General features: G+C 29.0%; 3 protein-coding genes across 5 annotated transcripts in view; 2 read left to right on the top strand and 1 right to left on the bottom strand.

Annotated features, from left to right (window-relative positions):
- The first annotated feature begins 680 nt into the window (after positions 1-680).
- LOC105144224 (cytochrome P450 4C1-like) lies at positions 681-22690 on the top strand. 3 transcript variants are annotated; one of them, XM_087406291.1, is made up of 13 exons: positions 681-2567; positions 3169-3278; positions 4392-4482; positions 4692-4877; positions 5443-5536; positions 5980-6082; positions 6247-6352; positions 9161-9267; positions 9340-9408; positions 9698-9866; positions 10203-10382; positions 18106-18243; positions 18390-22690. In XM_087406291.1, the coding sequence occupies exons 1-12, from the start codon at positions 2411-2413 to the stop codon at positions 18192-18194; spliced, it is 1461 nt and encodes a 486-aa protein (XP_087262417.1). In that variant the 5' UTR covers positions 681-2410; the 3' UTR covers positions 18195-18243; positions 18390-22690. The 3 variants fall into 3 exon arrangements, with proteins under 3 accessions (XP_087262417.1, XP_087262420.1, XP_087262413.1); XM_087406294.1 differs by lacking the exons at positions 18106-18243; positions 18390-22690 and adding an exon at positions 10552-11683 and having other exon boundaries at positions 683-2567; XM_087406287.1 differs by lacking the exons at positions 18106-18243; positions 18390-22690 and adding an exon at positions 10451-11683 and having other exon boundaries at positions 687-2567.
- Positions 6373-8673, bottom strand: LOC147911092 (uncharacterized; the record flags this gene model as incomplete). The annotated part of the gene is made up of 1 exon (XM_087408529.1): positions 6373-8673. A coding segment is annotated over one exon (1362 nt), but the record flags the coding sequence as incomplete, so codon positions are not given.
- snu (ABC-type transporter snustorr) overlaps positions 18921-22855 on the top strand; it is a 61936-nt gene continuing 58001 nt past the window's right edge. The window contains exon 1 of the mRNA XM_011052921.2: positions 18921-19090. The gene's annotated coding sequence lies outside the window, so the exon portion shown is untranslated. The remainder of the gene's footprint in view (positions 19091-22855) is intronic.

Raw genomic sequence — 22855 nt, 5'->3', positions numbered from 1 at the left:
AATCGTTTCACAATATTAAATTTTTGTGTGACAAAACAATTTTAAAAAATTAATAATAATATGATAATTAATAATAATCATACCTGAACTTATATATTAGGTGTTGGAATTAATTCGTAGCGTTTTTTAATGAAAGAATGTTATTTATTTCACATGAGCATTAAAAAATACATTAATGAAAGTACTTCCCATCACTTGTAAAACGCTACGAATTAATTCCAACACCTAATATATCTTTTTTAATTAAGTTTTTAATTGTAATTATTATTAATTTTAATTAATAAAAATAATTACACTAATAAAATTGAAATTTTAATTAGCGTAATTAGTTATTATTATTGATATAACATGACACTCTTGCATAATTTAGAAATAAAATTTATTATAAGCGTATGATACCTACTCTTTAGATGCATTTATGTGTATGTATATATATATATATATATATATTAGGTGTTGGAATTAATTCGTAGCGTTTTTTAATGAAAGAATGTTATTTATTTCACATGAGCATTAAAAAATACATTAATGAAAGTACTTCCCATCACTTGTAAAACGCTACGAATTAATTCCAACACCTAATATATATATAAGGTATGTATATATATATATATATATATATATATATATATATATATATATACATACGTATATTTAAATACATATATATTCAAATTAGAAAATTATAAAAATATTTATATTTCCTAAACTATTAATTTAATTTTATTACGATCCATAAATATAGAAAGAATTAATTAAATAGATTTATTTGATTATTCTCCTATTATCCTCTTTTTTTTTTATTTAATCTTCCGTTTCACTTTGTTAATGCAAATTATACGATGAATATCAAAAGAAGTATTGTTATGTGTTTTTTCTAAAAAAAGTGTTTTTTTTTTCCGGTAATAATGATCTCAACAATAATGGACAACTTTCGAATTTTTTTACTTCCGCGAGCTAATGCGCGGGTTGTCATTAACGCTGTCCTTAATTAAGTAAAGCTTCTCTGGTTACTAGAGAAATGGCGGAAGCAATAATTTATACTACAGCGATAAGGTGCGATCATGAGTAGGATATAATATTTTACTGAAAAAATAACTTTTCTTCAGTGGCGATCGAGTATAGCCGAGTACTTGCCCGAGTTCCCCTCTCGGCGTTTCTCTTTGCAAAAGATTTTACAGCGGATGCACGCATTACAGGATTGTTGTGAGACTACCGAACAGCACACAAAAAGCATCGTATTTTATAAAGCAAACCCCCTCCGTCAATGTTTAATCAGAAAACACTTCTTCCGGTCTCTTAAGAACTTCCTGTGCCTTCCGAGAGGTTCTCATGAAAATATTCAGGATACATAATTAACGAACACAATATTAGTCTGAATCTTGTTTTTCAAATTGTCATATGAAAATCAACTTCTTAAGATTCTTAGGAGACAAAGAAAACATATAAGTCAATCGCATCTCACTCAACAGCGGAATGGACAGTGGAATGGACTGTGCTACGAATTCGGGTGACGCCGCTTCATTCACCGCACATTGGCTTATATGTTTCCTTTTTAATTCAAAACGGCAGCAAATATCTCAAAATGGTATCAGATTTTTTTGTTCCCCTAGACCTATTCTACAACCCAAATGCGGATAACGTCTTACGTTATTTTTGAGATACTCTGTATATTACATTAAAACAGTGTTATAGTAATAATTAAATGATAAAGTAAAAATTAATTAACTTAAGCATTTAGCAACTGCATTTAGTTGACTTGCAAGCCATTGATTTTTTAAGAAGTCATCGTACTTAATTGCGAAAATGCAATCTTGCGGAAGTAACGAACAAATAATGTAAAACTGCTTTCCGCAAGTTGCGAAAAGAATGGAAGTAATTGCCCGATAAAATGAGAAATCCAAATGCGACCGTCAGCATTGATCTGAAACCATGACTCGAACAATTGACCAAATTCAAGCTAAATCAGTAGATTAAGTAGATTAATGAACATTGTAAATTATATTTTATGTAATTGGCTTGTGATTTCTTTTTTTTCGCATATTTCTTAACACATTCACATCTTCTAACATTCCATGTGCAATTATCACTGTCTTTTTAATCTAAATTTAAAAATAAAGCGTACATATTTATCTTACAAAATAAGAATTATTATTCTTTATCACCTTATAAAAAGAAAAAATAAGTAAGACAGACTCATATTGTTCTCGTGAAACGGCTCGGAGCGGACGTGTTTTCATTTCAGTCCAAGTGTTGCATTATTTTTAAAACTATCTCTGAAAAAAAAAAGTGATCAATTCTTGAGCAATTAAAAATGTCAGGACAATAAAAAAAATTAAAATTTTTTTATTGAGACACATTAAATTACAAAAATCTTATAATATTAATCAATTTGATTAGTTGATCAATAATGTTTGTTATTGTATTGCTATCAATCTGTATCTTTATATTATTAGTATGTAACTATTATGTGCATTATGGAAAAACCGGACGACTCATTAATCTAGTACCAGGACCACTATGTTATCCAATTATTGGAAGTGTATACATATTATTTGTTTCACGAGGTAAATTAAAAAAATGTTTTATATATTTAAATAAAATTTTATTTTAAAAATTAAAATGTTTTACATATTTGTGATTTAAAATTTGATGGTATATCATTCAATTAAATTATTAGTCCGTTTTTAATTTTCGGTGAACATTGGAAATCATAATTGTGTTACTCGATTTATCCAGGACTATAATAATTAAAATAATATTTAAATTGGCATTCAATATACTCCCAGTAAATTAATTCCTGAGTAAATTAATGTTTATATGTACATGTACATGCAAATATAATATTTGTAAACATTCACTTTAAAAAACATTAAGTATTTCCATCAATGTTAAAAAACATTTGCTTGTTAAATTTAAGAATTATTTAATGTTGTTAATTATTTTCTACATAATAGTATTCATTTCTCGGTTACTAAACTTTATTGAGAAATAATAGAGTATATTAAACATATCATATTTCTGTATATTTAAATTTTTTAATCAATTTTTATTACAATGTTTATAAATTTATATAATATATGAATAAAAACGTTGTGTGCGTATTTATATATATATATGTATATATATATATATATATATATATATATACATACATATATTTTTTAGAAGTACTATGGAAGCGTATAATCACTCTTTCTAATAAGTACTATCCCATTTGCAAAAATTGGATATTCTTTATACCCATTATAACCATCCGTCATCCAGATGATCTGAAGGTAATAAAATATGAACAAAATTTTATTCTCTTCTTATTATTCTTACTGTATGTATTAGAAAATAAGATAATTTTCTTTTCTTTTATTTTGCAAAGATATATTTACCATAAAAATCAGACGGAATAAGAAATACAGACTACGATAACAAAAAGATTAAATTGGCATATAATAGTCACGTTCATGACTTTAAGTTTATTTTTAACTGAATAATCTGTACTCGCAATCGTTATTCTTTTACATTTTCAAATTATCTATCTATTCGTTCTATTTTTTTAAGTACACATTTTAATAGATCTTATAGTGATAACTACCCATATTTTATGCCTACTTTTTCTTTTCTATTAGGTGTTGGAATTAATTTGTAGCGTTTTACAAGTGATGGGAAGTATTTTCATTAATGTATTTTTTAATGCTCATGTGAAATAAATAACATTCTTTCATTAAAAAACGCTACGAATTAATTCCAACACCTAATAATTACACTAATAATTTTTTTTTATTCTAATTACATCAATAAAGATCCGAACTATGATTGAAACATTGTTTTGCAACATCTAAATATTTATTAGCAGAATATTATATAATATTCTATTAATAAATATTTAGATGCTCACAGGGAGAGATGCCAGAAATCGACGTAATATTTTTTACAATAAGAATTATTTAGGATTGTAATATGTCATTCAGCATTAGGATCGTTTTAAGATACATAAGAGCAGTAAATTATTAAATTATTAGTCCATTTAACTCCTGATGTTATTAGTTTAGTATAGTTTGCTGTAGATTTAAAAAAAAATCATTTCGGTGCGCATTTTAAAGGACTACATAATATTATATTACGTATAAATTCACATAGAATTATACAAACACTTAAGATCCAGCTGGACCGTTTAAGGCATTTATTTCCTATAGATTGTATTTTTCACATATATTCTATTACTATTAAATATTTAAATATTATGCATCGATATTTGTGTTAGTTCATATTGGCTTTATTTCTTATTTCGTTTGATTTATTCTCAGAGCTTTACTTATATTATTTGCTCGTAAAATATTTGTTAAAAATGATTGAATATTTAAAATACTTTCGAAATCAATTCATTGCAATTTTAGACGATATTAAGCAACCCGAAACATATAAAAAAGAATTTTATTTATGATAATTTCAAACCTTGGCTCGGAACTAGTATTCTCGTTAGTGAAGGTAATGATATTAATATAAATAAGAATCCATATTATATTACTAAGTTTTGTTTTGGCTATCAAGTTTTCATTATATTGATAATAAAATAAATTTGTAATGTAAATAAATTAAATTTAAAATTAAATTAAAAGATTGTACCTCATCGTTTATTCCAATGCTTATTTCGAATCGTCATTTCACAATTGTACATTGTGTTGTTCATGTTTTAGGGATTAAGTGGCACTCACAGCGAAAGATATTAACTCCTACATTTCATTTTAATATACTCGAACAATTTGTTAAGATTTTGGACAAAGAAAGCAAAAACATGGTAAAGTCCTTGAAAAATGCAAAAGGCGCAGTTGTAAAAGATTTAACATCATTTATTAGTGAATACACGCTGAACACAATATGTGGTAATTATAAAATTATACTAAATTTTCTCAATAATAAATGAATATAAATTCATAACTACACAGAATTTTATCTCCATCAACGAATAAGATAAAATATAATTTTCTTTAATTCAAAATATCGATATGCACAGATATCGATGGCTGCAAAAATTACATATCGCTCGATACAGTATTATGTATTTGTGTAGCGATATTGTGATATAATGAATCCTTAAATAGCGGAAGTCATACAGTATTAAGTTGTACGCACAGCAGATGCAGAGTCAAATGAGACCAAAGAATGACAGTTTTAAAACGTTTGAAAAATGATTTTTTTATTATGATAAGTAGTAAATTACTTCAAATATGTAGAAGAGTGAAATAAAAACACATATTTATCATAGAAACAAATACCCATTTATTCATTTCCATCATAGTTGAAAAAATAAACAATTCTAAATTCGCGGATCTCGCGAGATCCTGCGTCCGCCGGCGAAAAATTAAAGAGTGTGTGTGTGTGTGTGTGTGTGTGTGTGTGTGTGTGTATGATAATGTTATTACAATATTTTCACAAACACGTTTGCAGAAACTACTATGGGCACTTCTCTAAAAGATCTCGATGAGTTCCAGCAACAGTATCGAAAAGCAATTCATCAAATAAGCGAGCTTTTTATTTATAGGTAATTTATGGGCATAATAAATAATATATTTCTCATTCTATTTAAACATATTTATACTTTAATATTTTATCATATCAAGATAAATAATAATATTTAATGTAAAAAACGTCATAGTTAGTAATTAGAAATTTACACATAACACGTTATTAATTTATGCATAATAAATTATAATCACTTCAATTGTTTATTTAAAAATAAATTCAGTATAAAGACGAATATATTTTTTAGTAAGATAAAATAGTTAAAAAAGTTATTGTGCATCTACGATTTTACATATGTCTTTAGTATAATTTTATTATTGTTCTAAATTTATTTTTATATAGTTAAAATTAAAATATTTCTAATTCTTAATAATGTATACAGAGAAATTAAAGGAAGTTTTTACAAAAACGATCTTTTTAAAATAGCATGCCTATTATTTGTAATTGTATTGTAATTATTAGAGCAACAAGACAATGGCTGCAATTTGATTGGATATTCTCATTGACGCCAAAAGGCAGAGAACAAGCGAAGATTCTAAAAGTATTGCATGGATTTACTGAACGAGTACGTTAAAATATTACTTAATATGGCATTAAACGTTATCTATTTTAGAAAGTTATAATAATAACTTTATATAAAGAAGTATTGCAAGATAAATGACAAGATAAATGTGTTGACAACACATTTATGTAAATCATAGAAAAAACATTAATTTGTTGTATTTACAGATTATTGCCGAAAGAAAACTTTATCATGAACAAACTAATGGTCAATATTTGAAAAACTTTGACAATGATATATCAGTAGAAGAAGGTGATGTAAAATTGATTGGAAGTACGTAATATAATCAAAAGATATTCTTTAAATTGAATATAATATTATAAATTATATTATAAAATAATAAGGCTCAATAAATCAAAATAAGTAAGAAGGAAAAAGGGCTACTAGCCTAAAACATAAATTGACAAACTGTATGAGTAGTTAAAAAAATTTTTTTGAAATAAAACTATGTCATAAATTAAAAACGTAAAATATAATTTGACAATCAGAAGGTGAACAAAACAAACGTTTCGATCCTAGTTGGATCATTTTCAATGTGACAAATAAATTAGTGTGACAAAGTAAATTAATAACGGTAATTAACAATAGAATTATAACGTAGATAAAAAACATAAGAGATCAAGTAAAATTCGCATTCGGACGCAAATTAACTATAAAGCTCGCTCCAAATTGAGAGGAAATCAAACAAACGATTATAGTTAACAAAAATGTGCTCCTCCGAACCGTATGTGTGTATAAGGACGAACATGTTTCTGTTAGCAAGTATAAATTGTAATAATAAATTAACGGTAGAAGTAAATAAAAATAATAAGAATAATAAGAAAAGTACGAATCGAGTCGCAAACAGTAAAAAGGAAAGTACAAATAAGTCGTAAATAATAAGTCAAAATTAAAAGAAAGAGGCAAAAATTATCTTTGATATTATAAGACAAGCACATAAGAAAAAAGAGTAAATTGCCAACATGCATTGTATATGTATGATAAGTTTAGAACAAATAAATTCACAATAAATACCTTATGTGTGTGTCGAAATGATGTATTATAGATTAGGCAATGCGAATGGAATCGAAATTGATCGTCTCTCTAAGAAGCTAAGATATAAAGTACGACATATAAAGACAAGAAGGTTGAAATGGAAAACTAGAAAGGGAAGGGGGAAAAATAATAAGAAGGAAAGAATAAAGTGGAAGGGAGAGAAAGTAGGGAGAGAAGAGAAGGGAAAGGGAAAGCAATCAAGAGGGAGAAAGAGACTGAATGATCTGTGAATAAGTATCGGGTAAAGATTCGGTATCGTTTTGTCTATTAAGGTCTTGTTTCTGTCTTTTAATATGAATCATTTCAGACACCAATCTCTTATTGTAAGAAGATTCGCAGTCCAAAATTCTCACATCATTCCATTTGAAATTATGATCAAAATTGATTCGATGATCAGTTATGACAGTAGGAGAACCTGTATTCTTTTTGATGTCAGAGATATGTTCGTGTAGTCTCGTGCTCAATTTTCTCTTTGTCTGACCAACATAACTCGCCTCACAATCATCACATGAGATCTTGTAGACAACATTCTGATTGGATAAGAAGTTAAGTTCATCTTTTCCTCTCTTTATGAAGCTTTTTAACGTGTTGGGAATAGAAAAGGCCAATTTACAATGAAACATACTAGAGATTGGAAGGAAACTTTCGGAAATGGATTTAACATAAGGAATCGTAAAATATTTGTCTTTATTGCGTGAATAGTGTGTAGTATCTTTGTTATATTTATGAAACTTTAATCTGCGTTCTATTGTAGAGAAAATAAAGGGAAGAGGATAACAGTTATTTAAGAAAATATGAATAGCATCTATCAAATTTTTTTGTTGGAATCGTGGATGTGATAATAAGATAATTTTGTCAATAAAACTGATGATGGTGCCTTTTTTATGGCACAGAGGATGATTTGAATGGAAATTAAGGAACCTTCCAGAAAATGTCTTTTTATGGTAAATGTCAAATATAATTTTTTGGTTATCTATAATCAGTATTATATCGAGAAAACCCAATCTGCCATTTGCACCAACCTCCAAGATGAACTGTAATCTCGTATGTAAGGAATTGAAAATGTTCAAAGTGTCATTGACAATGTCAGATGGAAGCGCGAGCAAAATATCATCAACATATCTAAAATAGAACAAGGGTTGTGCTGACAGTTTTTTTAGTGCTATTTCTTCTAGATCCTGCATTACAATGTCCGCGATTATTGGAGATAATGGTGAACCCATTGGAGTGCCGAACACCTGTCTGTAAGTTTTATTGTTAAAAGTAAAAAAGGTAGAATTTAAAATGAATCTGACAGCAATAATGAACTCATTTTTTGATATGTTTGTTTTCGCTGAGATGTAAACCCATCTCCTGTCGATGCTATTTAATGCTAGTTCAACAGGAATGTTAGTAAAAAGGGATATTACATCCAACGAAGCCAAAACATAATTAGAATCAAACACAGAACCATTTAACTGCTCAACTAAATGGAAACTATCTTTAATATAGCTGGGAGCTTTTGGAATACTGTCACTGATTACCTTTCTACTGAGTATCTTTTTACTTCTACCGTTAATTTATTATTACAATTTATACTTGCTAACAGAAACATGTTCGTCCTTATGCACACATACGGTTCGGAGGAGCACATTTTTGTCAACTATAATCGTTTGTTTGATTTTCTCTCAATTTGGAGCGAGCTTTATAGTTAATTTGCGTCCGAATGCGAATTTTACTTGATCTCTTATGTTTTTTATCTACGTTATAACTCTATTGTTAATTGTCGTTGTTAATTTACTTTGTCACATTAATTTATTTGTCACATTGAAAATGATCCAACTAGGATCGAAACGTTCGTTTTGTTCACCTTCTGATTGTCAAATTATATTTTACGTTTTTAATTTATGACATAGTTTTATTTCAAAAAAATTTTTTTAACTACTCATACAGTTTGTCAATTTATGTTTTACGCTCGTAGCCCTTTTTCCTTCTTACTTATTATAAATTATATTTTACGATTAAAACGATAATTTAAAAATATCATGCTTATATATTTCGATTTAGCGCAAAGGAAGCAGCTTGCAATGTTGGATCTTCTCATAGCGACATATCGTGAAGGTGTCATGACTGATTTAGAGATTAGACAGGAAGTTGACACTATTATGTTTGGGGTATACATTTGTAATTTCTCGTAATTTTTAAATACAATATTTGATATACCAATGTTTATAATATGGTTATAGGGCCATGACACTACAGCGTCAAGTTTAAGCTTCATTTTGGCATTATTAGCTGAACACAAGGACATACAGGTATTTATCGTCAAATATAAGCTGTAACTTTTATACAAAAAAATTAGTTAATTCACTAACTCTAGGAATTATTTATTAAAACTGTATCAATATTAAACATTTCAAATACTTTTTAAGAGCGCGCGCGCGTGTGTGTGCGTGTAATGCGTGCGTGCGTGCACACAATTCACTTTTCTATGTATCAATAAATGTTGATATACAAAACAAAAAACACATACACACGTGTGCAATTCATACACATATAAATATATTTAAATAAGAAACGTATTTTTAATGATTAATAATACAGGATCGTGTCAGAAACGAAGTCGATATTGTTATGCAAGAGAATGAAAATAAATTAACTATGAAATTTTTGCATCAACTACCATATTTAGAAAGATGCATAAAAGAAGCTTTGCGCTTGCATAATGTCGTATTTTTTATATCACGCGTATGTGGAGAAGATGTAAAATTACGTACGTATTAAACCAAACTCTTATTATATTTATAAATTTATTTTATTTTTAAATATATTATTCAATATCTTAGATAGCAAAGTAATGTTTCGAAAATATTGTTATTAAATGTAGCTTTGTAGATATATAAGAACTAAGCAATGCAATTCCATTTCAAAAATTCAAAAATTTCTATGTTTTTATTAATTGAAAATTTAAAATTAAAATAATTATTACATTTTTCATTAAACAAATTTGTAAACACTCATTCCTGCATTAAATAGATACTCAATTTAAATTTTCTTACGATGTTTTTAATTATTATTTATAAAATTTATTTTATAATATGCTTTTTAGAGTCATATTTAATACCTGCTGGCACCATCCTGCATATCGATATTCACGGAATCCACACAGATCTCAATTTTTGGCCAAATCCAGAGGTATTTGATCCTGATAGATTTTTGCCCGAGAAGAGCCAAAATCGTCACCCTTACTCATATATACCATTCAGTGCTGGACCACGTAATTGTATCGGTAAGCTATAATTTTACAAGTACTATACTCTTTTATATAAAAAAATTGCAACAAATATTAAATTATAGGCCAACGATATGCTATGCTGCAAATGAAAATGATAACTGCTTCTTTGATACATAATTTCTATTTGGAACCTGTCGATTATATAAAGGATGTTCGGCTTCAGGTTGATATCGTACTTCATCCTCATCCACTTCGTGTACGATTTGTTCCTGTTTTGCAAAATTAATACAAACAAAAACGCCGCGTTTTTTCATATCTCTTTTGTATCTCTGTGCTTAAATTCGCGCGAAAACGTCTTCGTAGTCCCAGGACAAGACCTTCGGACCTCTAGAGAGAGGCGGTACGCACAACTGCATAAAAGAAACAACTTCGAGAGATTCATGCGTATGCAATATTGTCGTCCCCTTGGGTTCGATAATAATTATCGACCTTGCGGCAAAAAAAAAGACCCGCTAGAGAGAAATACTAATGCGAGACAATGCAGCCGCCAGAGCGATTGATGTATATACGCTTTGTCTCGCATCGCTAACGTTCACCAATTAGCTCTCGGCGCGTGTCAATCTAGGAATTCTAGAAAGATATTCATCAAAACAATATTGATGGAAACTAAAAAATAATAAATAATACTATAAAAAAATTTTGATATTCTAAAAATAAAATTTATAATCTCGTTAATCTCTTATACACGAAAAATAAAGAGTAGATGCGTTACTTGTTTTAATCGAAACGTTTAATCGCTTATTTTTTGATATGGATATTGATAAACGCTTAAATAATTCATTATTGAATAAAGTTTTAATCTTCACAACCGACAACCTGTGCTGTGGTTTTTTATATTCTTCGTTTTTTTTAATTTTTAAAATTATAACCACTTTTATTTAAGACATTTATCATTTTTATTAACTTACCTTATAATAAGAAATATATATATATATATACATATATTAATTATATATAATATTGACGATATATAATTGAGAACAATGATCGACGCAGTCATTCGTGCGTAATAATTAACGAATGTATTATTCGAGACATATTATTTATTACATAAAAAAACAACAAAATTAAATAAAATTAAGTTTCGACTCCGTTCGAGCCATCATCATGTCCCAAAATAGATTCAAAAATTAATCACAACGATTACATGCAAAAGAGCAAAGTCTCTTCAATTTCACATGTGAGAAGCATCATTGTTAGTTATTTATATTATAAATTTGATTACATCTTGTTTTTACATCTTGTTTTTACGTTTCCACATTTCATCATTCAAAAAAACTATAAAAAACTAAAAATATATATATATATATATATATATATATATATATATACACATAATAAAAACGTGTATATAGATAATGTATAAACGTATAATATATAAACGTATGCGAGTGTTTACAATGTACTGAGCTCAAATCCATGGATTTACTAACAATAAATCTAAATGACTGTGCGGATCAGTCATCCTTTGCGGAAGCGAGATTGAAAGAGAAAAAAATTATACATCGTGTTTACGAGAAAGGAGAAAATGGTTCTGCGTTCGGAAAATATTGGGTCATCTAAAAAATATCCGCGGTTTTTTGTTCAATTTTTGAATGAAATTTTTCTTTATTGAAAATCAATTTTAATCAAGTATATATTGGCCATTATTATCTATAACCTTTTGCCATTTTTCGGATAATTTTATAATTCTATCCGTGTAGAACTTTTGTGATTTATCGGCGAAAAACTTTTTTAAGTAATTTTCGGCAGCTCTTTTGTCGGTCAATGTTTTTCCATCAAGAGAGTTCTGCAGAGATCGAAACAAATGGTAATCAGACGGTGCAAGGTCCGGGCTATACGGTGGATGCATCAAAACTTCCCAACCAAGCTCCCTCAATTTTTTGCGCGTCATCAAAGATGTGTGTGGTCTGGCGTTGTCATGATGGATGTCAACACCTTTTCTTGTTAATCAATTCTGGTCGTTTTTCCTTAATCGCTTCCTGTAATCTATTCAGTTGTGAACAGTAGAGCTCTGAATTAATCGTTAGGCCATGTGGTAACACCTCATGATGGACGACTCCCTTCCAATCCCACCATACACACAGCATCACCTTATTTGCCATCAATCCGGGCTTTGAAGTCGTTTGTGGTGGTTTGCCGCGCTTATTCCATGATCTTTTACGAACAATATTCTTATATTTCATCCATTTTTCATCGCCTGTGATGATTTGCTTCAGAAATGGGTCGATTTCGTTGCGTTTTAGTAGTGTTTCGCTGATGGAAATTCGATCAATCAAATTTCTTTGCATTAATTCATGTGGCACCCAAACATCGAATTTCTTTGCGTAGCCAGCCTTTTTCAAATGATTCCAAACTGTCATATGGTTGATTCTTAGTGCATTGGCTATCTCCTGATAGCTCTCCTGATGCCGGTCTTGCTTGACCAGTTGTAAAATTTCATCGACTTTTTCAGTGACTGGCCGACCTGAGCGAGGTCGATCTTTGACATCAAAATTTCCAGAACGAAATCGAACAAACCACTCCTGCGTTCACTTACAGCATCCGCGCCGTAAATTTCACAAATTTGTCTGCATGTTGTGCTGCGTTTTTGCCTTTTTTGTAGTAAAAAAGCATCACATAGCGTATTTCTTCAAATATTTCACTCATTTTCAAACCAATATAACTTTTGACACGATTGATGAATCACCAAACTTTGTTTACAAAAAATGTAACCTAAAATGTCATCTTTCAGACGCGTTCGTTTGACACAATCGGATTAGTGTTGCCCGATATATGACCATCAACACCATTCAGTGACAAAAAACCGCGGATACTTTTTAGATGACCCAATAAATAAGAAAATCATTCAAGATCATAGAAGTCAAACACAAGTTTTTTTTAAAGCGAGAATATATTTAATTATAATTAAATTCAAAGAATGTTTTGACTTTAGATTATTTAAGTCATCCTCTTTAAAATAATGATAATTATATGATATTGTTTATTACAAAAACGCTATTTTCGTCGCAATTTTTTGATAGTATGTCGAATGTGACCTTTTTAATAAAGACATAAAAACACGAGCAGATATCCAAAAGTCAAGAAAGCAAAATTCATCATATATTAAAAGTAGAAATTTTTTCAATAAAATAAAATAAAACGAGCGAACATGTTTTGTCGAATTGACATTACAACGCGTAATCAATTACATTTTATAAATTTTATATGTGATTGACTGAATAAACTAATAGCAAATTCGTTTGGAAGTACTGGTACATATTAAAATCATTGTACACTGATTTAATTTGAGTATAAAAATGAAATGCAAATATTTCGAATTATGAAATACATATTTTATCTAATAGTACAATAAAATATATTGAATATTTCAAGATTAATCGATTTCTTTGTTTATTTTATAAACATATTTTTATGTTATTTTGTGTACGATGCATGTACGGCTTATGCATGTTCACCAATGCGCACTATCTGAGCGTTCAATCGAATTTGTTGTAACACTTTATCCAGGCGACAGTATCAATATTAAAATAAATCACTTAAAACATGGGCCTCGTGGAATTTTTTTTCGGGAAAATTTTTCATTAGGGATGTGCCATGCGCCAATCGAAATGAGAAAAGGGAGATTTTATAATTGTATTAAAAAGAACGTCACTACATTAATTTCGTTTTTGTGCAACATTTACAATAATTTTTTTATGTTAATGAATTTTTTAATCGAATTTAGTCGAATGGAATACTCTGTATTTAATACACAGTTCTGAGCAGTTCAGCATTCAGTGAGCTTTTGCATTTCATTGATTTATTCTGTTAGATCCAAACATTTGATCGAACAGGTGTATCAAAAAAATAGAGTAAATAGTGCAAAAGCTCACTGAGCGCTCAATGAGCGATTGTAGTACTGAATGTATCAATTATAGTCTGTTTTTCGAGATAAAAATCTTACGAAAATTTTTCTTATATATCGCATATTTTGTCAAAGCTCGAACTAACAGAAGTATTAAAAATTGTGGGGAATTCTTAATACTTCACTAGCGCAGCGAGTGTAGAAAGCTTAAAGATTATGTAGGTAGCGAGTTGCCTAGCAGCGTAAAAATAATAAAAAAAGAAAAATTATAATAACAGATCAATAGAGGCATTCGTCCTGTACGGTCATATAAAATTGTGCTCGTGAAATAAATATTATTATTACCAGTTACAAATAAAGTCTCGATTATTATTTTCTTTATCACATCACACGACAAGCGTGGGCTTGTCAAGAGAATCTGACTTATCCATAGAGTCACACATTCCCACAAAATTATTTATATGGTCTCATAACGAGAAGAAAAAAATATTTTATGTAACAGCAAAAAATTCACACAAAGTCAAAAGTAAAGTTGTATGTTTTTTATATTTAAAAATAAAAGAAAAGAATTCGATAGAATATATGTACATGACTAATTGATCAATTGAAAATAAAATATTCTTATTAAAGCAGTGAAAAATTATTAGGCACCCCTCCCCCCTCGATTGATGTGAATTATCACAGGATGTGTGCTATTAGGATGTGCGCTAATGGGATCCTCTCAAAATGAAAAAAAATGAATGAATAAAAAATTTCGAAAAGAGTTTAAACCCCTAAACCTCCCACCTCCCTTCTCCCCCCCCCGAATACGTCTATGCCTAAGAGTATTATAAAGTTTATTTCCAAATATATTTTTTTGATCATAATTTTGTTGTGTACATTCTAGGATATAATGCTTATCAATAATATTTATTTTAGCAATAAAACTAGATTAATTACAGCTTTTAATTTTCGCACCAGTATGTATAATTATATATAATTGTATAATTTGTAACATTTTATTTAAAACATTTTATAACATTTTATCGTGCGGAGATTTCGATTATAGATCATAAAGTGTCACCATTATCATATGGATGTAAATTCGTAATCATTTCTCAATAATACGAAAAATAAGGTTCTTTTACATTTTATATAATTCAATCGTCTGAATGTCATATAATGCAAATAAGTTATTTTAAGTAAACAATATTAATTGTGTTACATATATATCATTTAAAGAAATAATCTCACAAACAATAAGATTGAATGAGAGAAAAAACATCATAAATTTTTTTATCGAATTTTCGATAACTTAAAATAAATCTTTATATGCTACATCTTTTTTATTTTAATAATTATGTAGAAATCGTATTAAACCTAAAATGTTATTGACATATAAATTTTACGTACAAATGAGCGAGATCATTGAATGCTAAGCTATATTTACAGTGACCTTTATTAGAAAATTCAATCTGTTATGCTTAAGGGAGGAACCTAGTTTAGAAGGTCAAAATTTTTAATTTTTTTTTTATTTCAATCATTAGTATTATTCTCAGAAAATATTCGTAAAATTTTAGACCGAAATTCGAAATACTTTTGTAGGTACAGCTTGAAGAATAGATTATACGCGTCGTGCAGATATATAGTGTGCGAGGCAGAAATATCTATTATCCGCTTTTCGGTCCCTATGGCATTATTGACCTTAGTAGACGTTCATTTTTAAAGAGGGCAAAATTCAAACGAGAGTTTTAATTCCATCATTTGGCCTCTCACTTCAAAACACTTATTCTGGTGCAAAAATTATGGAAATCGCCGCCTTCGTTGCCTTCAATAAAAGCTATTCTGGTATTTTAAAGATAATGTAGTTGCTGGAGAAATAAATATTGGCTAACATTGTAAATGTCGCCGACAATTACGACGAACAGCGAGTTATGAACGGCAGGAACGGCGCTGATTAAGTAGCACGAAAAAAGTCCACACTGATTGCAACTAACGCGAATTTATGAATAAGTGGAAGCTTTGCTGTAATGGTAGGTGGGCTTGGAATAGTATAGATTAGCGGTAAGTTGCCAAAAAGCATGACTTTTCGATACCAAAAACTTTAAACATGTTTTTTTCAAAATCACTTTTCCGAATTTGACGCGCAAGATTACTCAATATTTGACTAATTGACTACTTCCATGATTTTTTAGTTACATAATTTTCAACCACCCTAAATAAATTAATAAAACATTTAAAAAATTAGTATAAACAATTATTTCTGCATAAATAAATCAAAATTTTTTGTTCAAAGTCGTTACTTTTTGTTCAAAGTTCCATAATTCTTACAATTTGACAGTTTTCTCCTTAATTTTTTTAGTTTATTGAAGATAAAATATTATCTAATTAAAAAAAAATTTTTAATTTTTTGTTTCAGCTAAGAATTATAGGCTCCATTTATTTATTTATTAAAAAATTCTTTTGTACTATTTAAATATAGATTTGACACATCACTCTTAAAGTTTCGAAAAAATCGGTTTTATGATTCATAAAAAATTCTCAAAAAAGTTACTTTTCAGTGTTTTAAACTAGGCTTAAAATTAGGACAAACAAAGAGACTTTTACAAATTTTGCGTTATATATCAGTTCGGATTCTCTCAATATTATAACAGAATGTGATGAGTAATTTCAATCTGTAAGCAATTTTGTGTTATCAATTGCATTATTACGTATTTTTTAATTAAGTATTATAAAAAGACATTCATACCAACTATTATTCATACTTCAAATGTTAACTCTACATACATGTAAGATTTTAAAAATGCAATTTAAAAAAGTCAATTTGTTATCTTTTTAATAAAGATCTTAAATCTACTTCAAATTCTTAATAATTTATGATAATAGAAGAAATTCATAGATAGTAAAAGTTAAATGTAAAACGCGGAAGATCATGGGGCACAGGTTTATATTTTTATATACAGTATCGGCATACTTTCGTTTATGATAAATACACTTCTGCGATTTAGAATGTATGTCTATATATGTATAATGTGAACAGCACACATTTACATGCCTACAATTGCGAAGCAGGTTTTATGTATAATACACACGTAAACGGAATTTCAACTGGTTATTCTCATGTGTATGTATTCGCGACGAGTTTTTCCACTAAAAAGTCACTTGCATCAACGTACTCGATTTCATACACAAAGACGATATTTTATTTTAAAGTATGTAAGTAAGTATTCATTTTTCAATTCTCTCAAATGTTTATCTTTTTCAGCAACTTTTCGAATAATTACTTATTTGTGAGCTCTTCGTTTCTGCTTAAAATAACCATTTTTAAATAAGTAATTTGAAAATAGTAACTCTTTGATAAGCGATATAAAAGTACTTTACGTGAATGTGATTCTCAATTTTAAAAACTGAATGTCTTAGTGACATTTAAATTTTATTTAAATAGTATTAGGTGTTGGAATTAATTCGTAGCGTTTTTAATGAAAGAATATTATTTATTTCACATGAGCATTAAAAAATACATTAATGAAAGTACTTCCCATCACTTGTAAAACGCTACGAATTAATTCCAACACCTAATAGCATTTAAATTTAAGATGAAAAAAAAACTATTTGGATATTTTTTATTTTTATTAATGCTAAAAGTTTTTTTATATAAATCTGCACCGCGACAAAGAACAGCTTCATACGAATTGATCAAAGATCGCAGCTCTTACTGGCATTATTGCACGTCATGTTAGTAGCTAAATTGCGCATATAATTAAATATACAATTTACTTAGAATTCATGAATAAATTATATATAAAATGAAATGCGTGCAGTATGTTGTAATTACGACAGCGATTATTAATATGTGAATAAAAAGATTCTTATATAATGATTTGATTGCAGATCAAGATGCACTTATCTGGGTTAGCAAGCATCCTTGGATACATTTTCAACGTCTAATAAGAAGAATAATAATATTACGATTATTTTAATGAAAAATTCAGAAGCATAAAAATATGGAACGACATTTAATGCATATAGGTAATTTAATGACATTCTAAGAAATGGCATTTGAGATTTTCAAATTAACCTTTAATAATAAAAATAAACCTTTAATAAAATAACCATTAATAATTGCAATAAAAACTTTATCGCTGATTTATATTTGATTATTATTTACTTTGTAGAAAATTTTTCCAATTCACACACAGGATTCTAGCGACGATGAGAATCTCTTACTTTATACACGAAAGCAAGAGAGCGGGATTTGAAGAAAGATTTGAAGATCTAAAAAAAAAGTTTATAAAATTTGAGTTTGAAAACCGAAGATATTATTTCTTTCACGACAATCCTCGTCAAAAGTATAGTACGAAAGGCTATATTCCAAGATGGCTATTCAAGAATTTTTTCGCTTCTGGAACTCGATCTCCTTCGGAAAGGTCGTTTATCCCTTAATGGAATTTTTCATCCCACGGATTCCAACAAATTCCCTAGATATTAGTGTGTGGTGAGTGCGTTTCTTTTTGTGTTCGTTATGTATGTATATATACATAAAATTGACCAAGAGCCGGTCTCTCACGTCACAAGGATACAGCTGCAGGGCGATGTGGACTTTTCCTGCATGTATTCGAGAGTGTTGGAGCGGGATCGAGCGCTCGCTCGCTCCGCGAGTCTGCTCAACCAGACTCCGTCCTCCGTCCCGTCAGTGCGAGAAATACGTTCAAACCGATCGGTCGTATTGTACATCCGTAGTCGCGCTGAGCTCTGAAATCGTTCTCCACAATAGTGCACGTGTAAATACGCTGAAGGGAATCTGACACTTTCATCGACCCTTCAAACGACCCTTTGAAGAACGGGAAACGCATCTCCCGCGACGATCCGCGAAAAGGTGTGAGAATCGCGAAAATAGTGATAAGTCGATCATCATATCGCGCTTCTCGATTTGTAAAAAGTTGAATTTTCTAATATTAAAAAAAAAAAATAAGAGATTCCGCTTTTCTTGAAGTGAAAAGTATTATAGTCTCAACTTTTCTTCCCATTGTTGTAATTAGTTACGAAAATGTTTGATTTTTTTTTTTAGTGGAATAAATGTTAAAGATAATGAAGTAAGTCGACGGAATTGAAATGACGCGGTCAAAGTGAGGCGAAACGTTTAACTTTGCAATCTGGGAATAGGACTGAGAAATACGTGAAATGAACTCGAGAGAAAGTGTATGCGTACGATGTCTGAAATCACGTCCACATGTTCAGTATTACGTACTCAATTTTGCCAATTATCAATAAGTTCGTCGAAGGAACGCATGATGCACATAGAATACTAAGTAAATTTTGCAACCTCAAGATATATGACGATGATAACTTTTTGACAAGCTTAGTCAATCAATTTTATAACTGGCACAAAGGCAGAGATGTTTCTAGTCGGCATATCACTGTACCGTACATCCGTGATATGTTTTCACGGAGAAACATATGCTAGAAATGAATACCTTTGACTATCTGAGAGCGCTGTCTTCAGTAAGAGTTTCTGATCTCAATTCGAATACATTACATCGCACTTTCCTACTTTCATCTAAAAAAGAAATGAAAGATATTAATCTCGAACGTCTTGAAGCGAAAGGAGTAATAGATCTTTTCGAAAAATTGAAGTTACCTACAAATCAAACGGATAAATGCAGATTAATTAAATAAAGATGAAATGATAAACAAAATTTCTAAATAAAAAATGTTCTAAAGATATAAGTTAAAGAAAAAAAATAGTGTATGTAAAACAAACAACTTTCAGGATTATATTTGGAGTTTTGAGATTTACAAACAAAGACAACAAAAATTATATTGTTAAAAGCTGTGTAAAATATGTCGAGTAGTAAAATTAAATAATTAATTATACTAATCCAATTTCATTTTACATGTTGCAATATCGCAGATTAGATACATATATTGGATAACTATTGAGTAATGCAAAACCCTGAGGGTATAAGATCGTTAATGAGTCAATGACCGATTAAATACAGTTAGTCGTCTACTAAACGACCTGATTACAAATCTTAACGTTTTATTTTTTTAAATCCTCTTTTCATTAACTATTCATTTATTAAGAATCTTCGATATCGTCAGTTAACATACAAAATCTGTTTTTCTGTAATTATCACATACTGTATAAAACATGTTCACATAGTAACGTTAGTTATTTAACGTTATATAAGTTAAAATAAGGTTAAATAACTAACATTATTATATACGTAACCGAATATTAATAAATTTGAAACTTATATAGGTATGTAATTGAATATTAGTGAATTACTTAACAAATTGCGCCAGGTAATATTATATAATTAATGTGCTATCTTTTTATATAAAGAGCAGACTTTACGTGTTTGTTATGTAGGTACATAACATGAAAACTATCAGTATCGTATTAGATTTTCGTATTAGATTTGTTGAAAATATTACAAAGAATTTGTCTTAAAATATTTATCGTCAGTTTTCGAACATTCTAAATACATACATACATGTAAAATTTTTTATAATTTAAAAAAAAATACCGAGCGATGGGATGTTTAATAATTTACTAAAGCGTTGCATTACGGAATCTTTAACTATCATTATCTTTTCTATATGTTACCTTTTCACGGCAATTTCCACGCGATTCCTTTAATAACTGCGCATTAACAGACTGTTGTCTAATTGTTTGCGACATCGTTCTTACGCATCGTGATGTGTGATGCGAATAATTCATTCGTTCTAGTAGCACATGCGATTATAGTTCTCCGATTGTAAACACTGCATTTTCCTTGTAAAATGACAGAAAGCACTTGTCCTTCTTTTGTATCAGTAATTTAAAGAACATCATACACATCGAGAAATGCCATCTGAAGAATTTACGTCGCGTAAAAAAAAATTTTGAATTGAGATCAATCGCTTATGTATCTTTAACAGTAACAGAAATTAAATTATTATTTCGCGACTCAAATAATTTACGTTAAATAACAATAGGATTTCATAAACCATTATAATTATAATAAAGAGATAAATCTCTATTTTGTCAATTATGAGCGAGTCGATAATGATTGTCACATTCTCGCACGATTTAATTTCCCGTTTGCTAAGAATACCCATTGTGTCGTGCGGTTTGCGGTAATAGGATTTCATTTCCTGAGATTACACGCCTCTTAACCGCGTACGGACGTTTAGCACATCTTCGAACATTAATATACTGTATATTAATTAGCCGAACGTACGATATTCATGAATGTCATATGCCATATAGTCAATCACTGATCTGAAATTTCACTTTCATGAAAGTAAGTTATACCTTGTTTGTTGCGTGAACAATTTCTTTATATAAATTATTGTCTAAATTTTTACAGAATGTTTTATCAGATAATATAATAATAAGATAATTGTATTAAATGGGATGAAAATATTAAACAAAGTTAAAAATAATAAAGATGGGATGAAAGTACGTTTTATAAAGATAAATAAAATCAATTCTTGATGGATATAATTTAAAATTGTTTCTGAGCGAAAAATAAATTACAACTTTATCCATATGATTTAACGGCTCTTTGCTTCTTGAAGAAAGATCGAAAATCATCAAATGTTCACGCGAGAGTCTTTTATCTTGAAAGTGACCGGTATTCTCCGGCGCTTTCACAAAAATGTCTGGGATATTTTTCAAGAAGAGGTAAGGCTGATAATATCTGTCGTCGTACGTACACATGATTCCACCATTCAAGAGAAACGTTGATTCGTCAAGGTAAACGTGGTGCAAAGTCCTACAAAATTCTTATGACGTTACAAATCTCTATTCGTGTGGTAGGGAATCCCCTCTTTTCTCTCTCTCTCTCTCTCTCTCTTTTCTTCTTTACAATAACATCCGCACAATAAAGAATATTCCAGCAATATTTGCAGAGATATAAGAGATATAAGAGATATATATCTGAGAGATATATATACTTACACGAAAACACATTGTTTTAAAATTCCCTTTTTTGATATTTGAGTTGCATTGCAACGTACTGAGTATACTAAGATTTTTCTTATTTCATTCTGTCTTTCCTCGTACGATTCCCTAAAGTGCAATAACACATAGAAACAATTGAATATCAATGTAACTACTACTAATAATAATAATAGTATGATAACAAATGATTCACTACAAAAATTCGAATCGTTAGAGACAAGATTGATGTGAAATTGCGTGCTATTGATGAAAGAATTATTACTTGTGTTACTACTACAAGAATGTCATTGTGATATCATAAAAGATTGTGAATGAATTTTTTCAGTTAAACCCGTAACGTCTTAATTACATCACAAATCGTTACAATGTTATAACGATAATTTATCATGATTTATCAATCATTGTCAGTTACGTTTAAATTAATCCAAATAATTTTATTACGTTATAATCAAAGTATAGTAATAAGAATTTAATTTTCATGATTGTGTAATTATTTTTTATTATTTTTTTAAGTAGCAACAAAAATATTTCAATTTTACAATAAAGGAAATTATTGAATGCTAATCTTTATATTCTTTATAACATAATAATAATTTCTTATATTGATTTTCAGTGATTAAATACCTGCTATGATAATAATAGGATTAAATAACATCCATAAACGAAGTATCAACACGTTCACATGACCTT

This window comes from Acromyrmex echinatior, chromosome 1, assembly GCF_024713525.1.
Source record: "Acromyrmex echinatior isolate Ae372 chromosome 1, ASM2471352v2, whole genome shotgun sequence".
NCBI lineage: Eukaryota > Metazoa > Arthropoda > Insecta > Hymenoptera > Formicidae > Acromyrmex > Acromyrmex echinatior.
The sequence above is the reverse complement of the archived record's forward strand: the minus strand, read 5'-3'. Positions and strand labels throughout refer to the sequence as shown.

Excerpts from the sequence above, each read along its gene's own strand:
- LOC105144224 (XM_087406287.1), top strand. The coding sequence starts at position 2,411 with ATGTTTGTTATTGTATTGCTATCAATCTGTATCTTTATATTATTAGTA. Across the intron at positions 5,537-5,979 it reads AGCGAGCTTTTTATTTATAG|AGCAACAAGACAATGGCTGC; the intron begins GTAATTTATGGG and ends TGTAATTATTAG. Across the intron at positions 6,353-9,160 it reads TGATGTAAAATTGATTGGAA|CGCAAAGGAAGCAGCTTGCA; the intron begins GTACGTAATATA and ends ATTTCGATTTAG.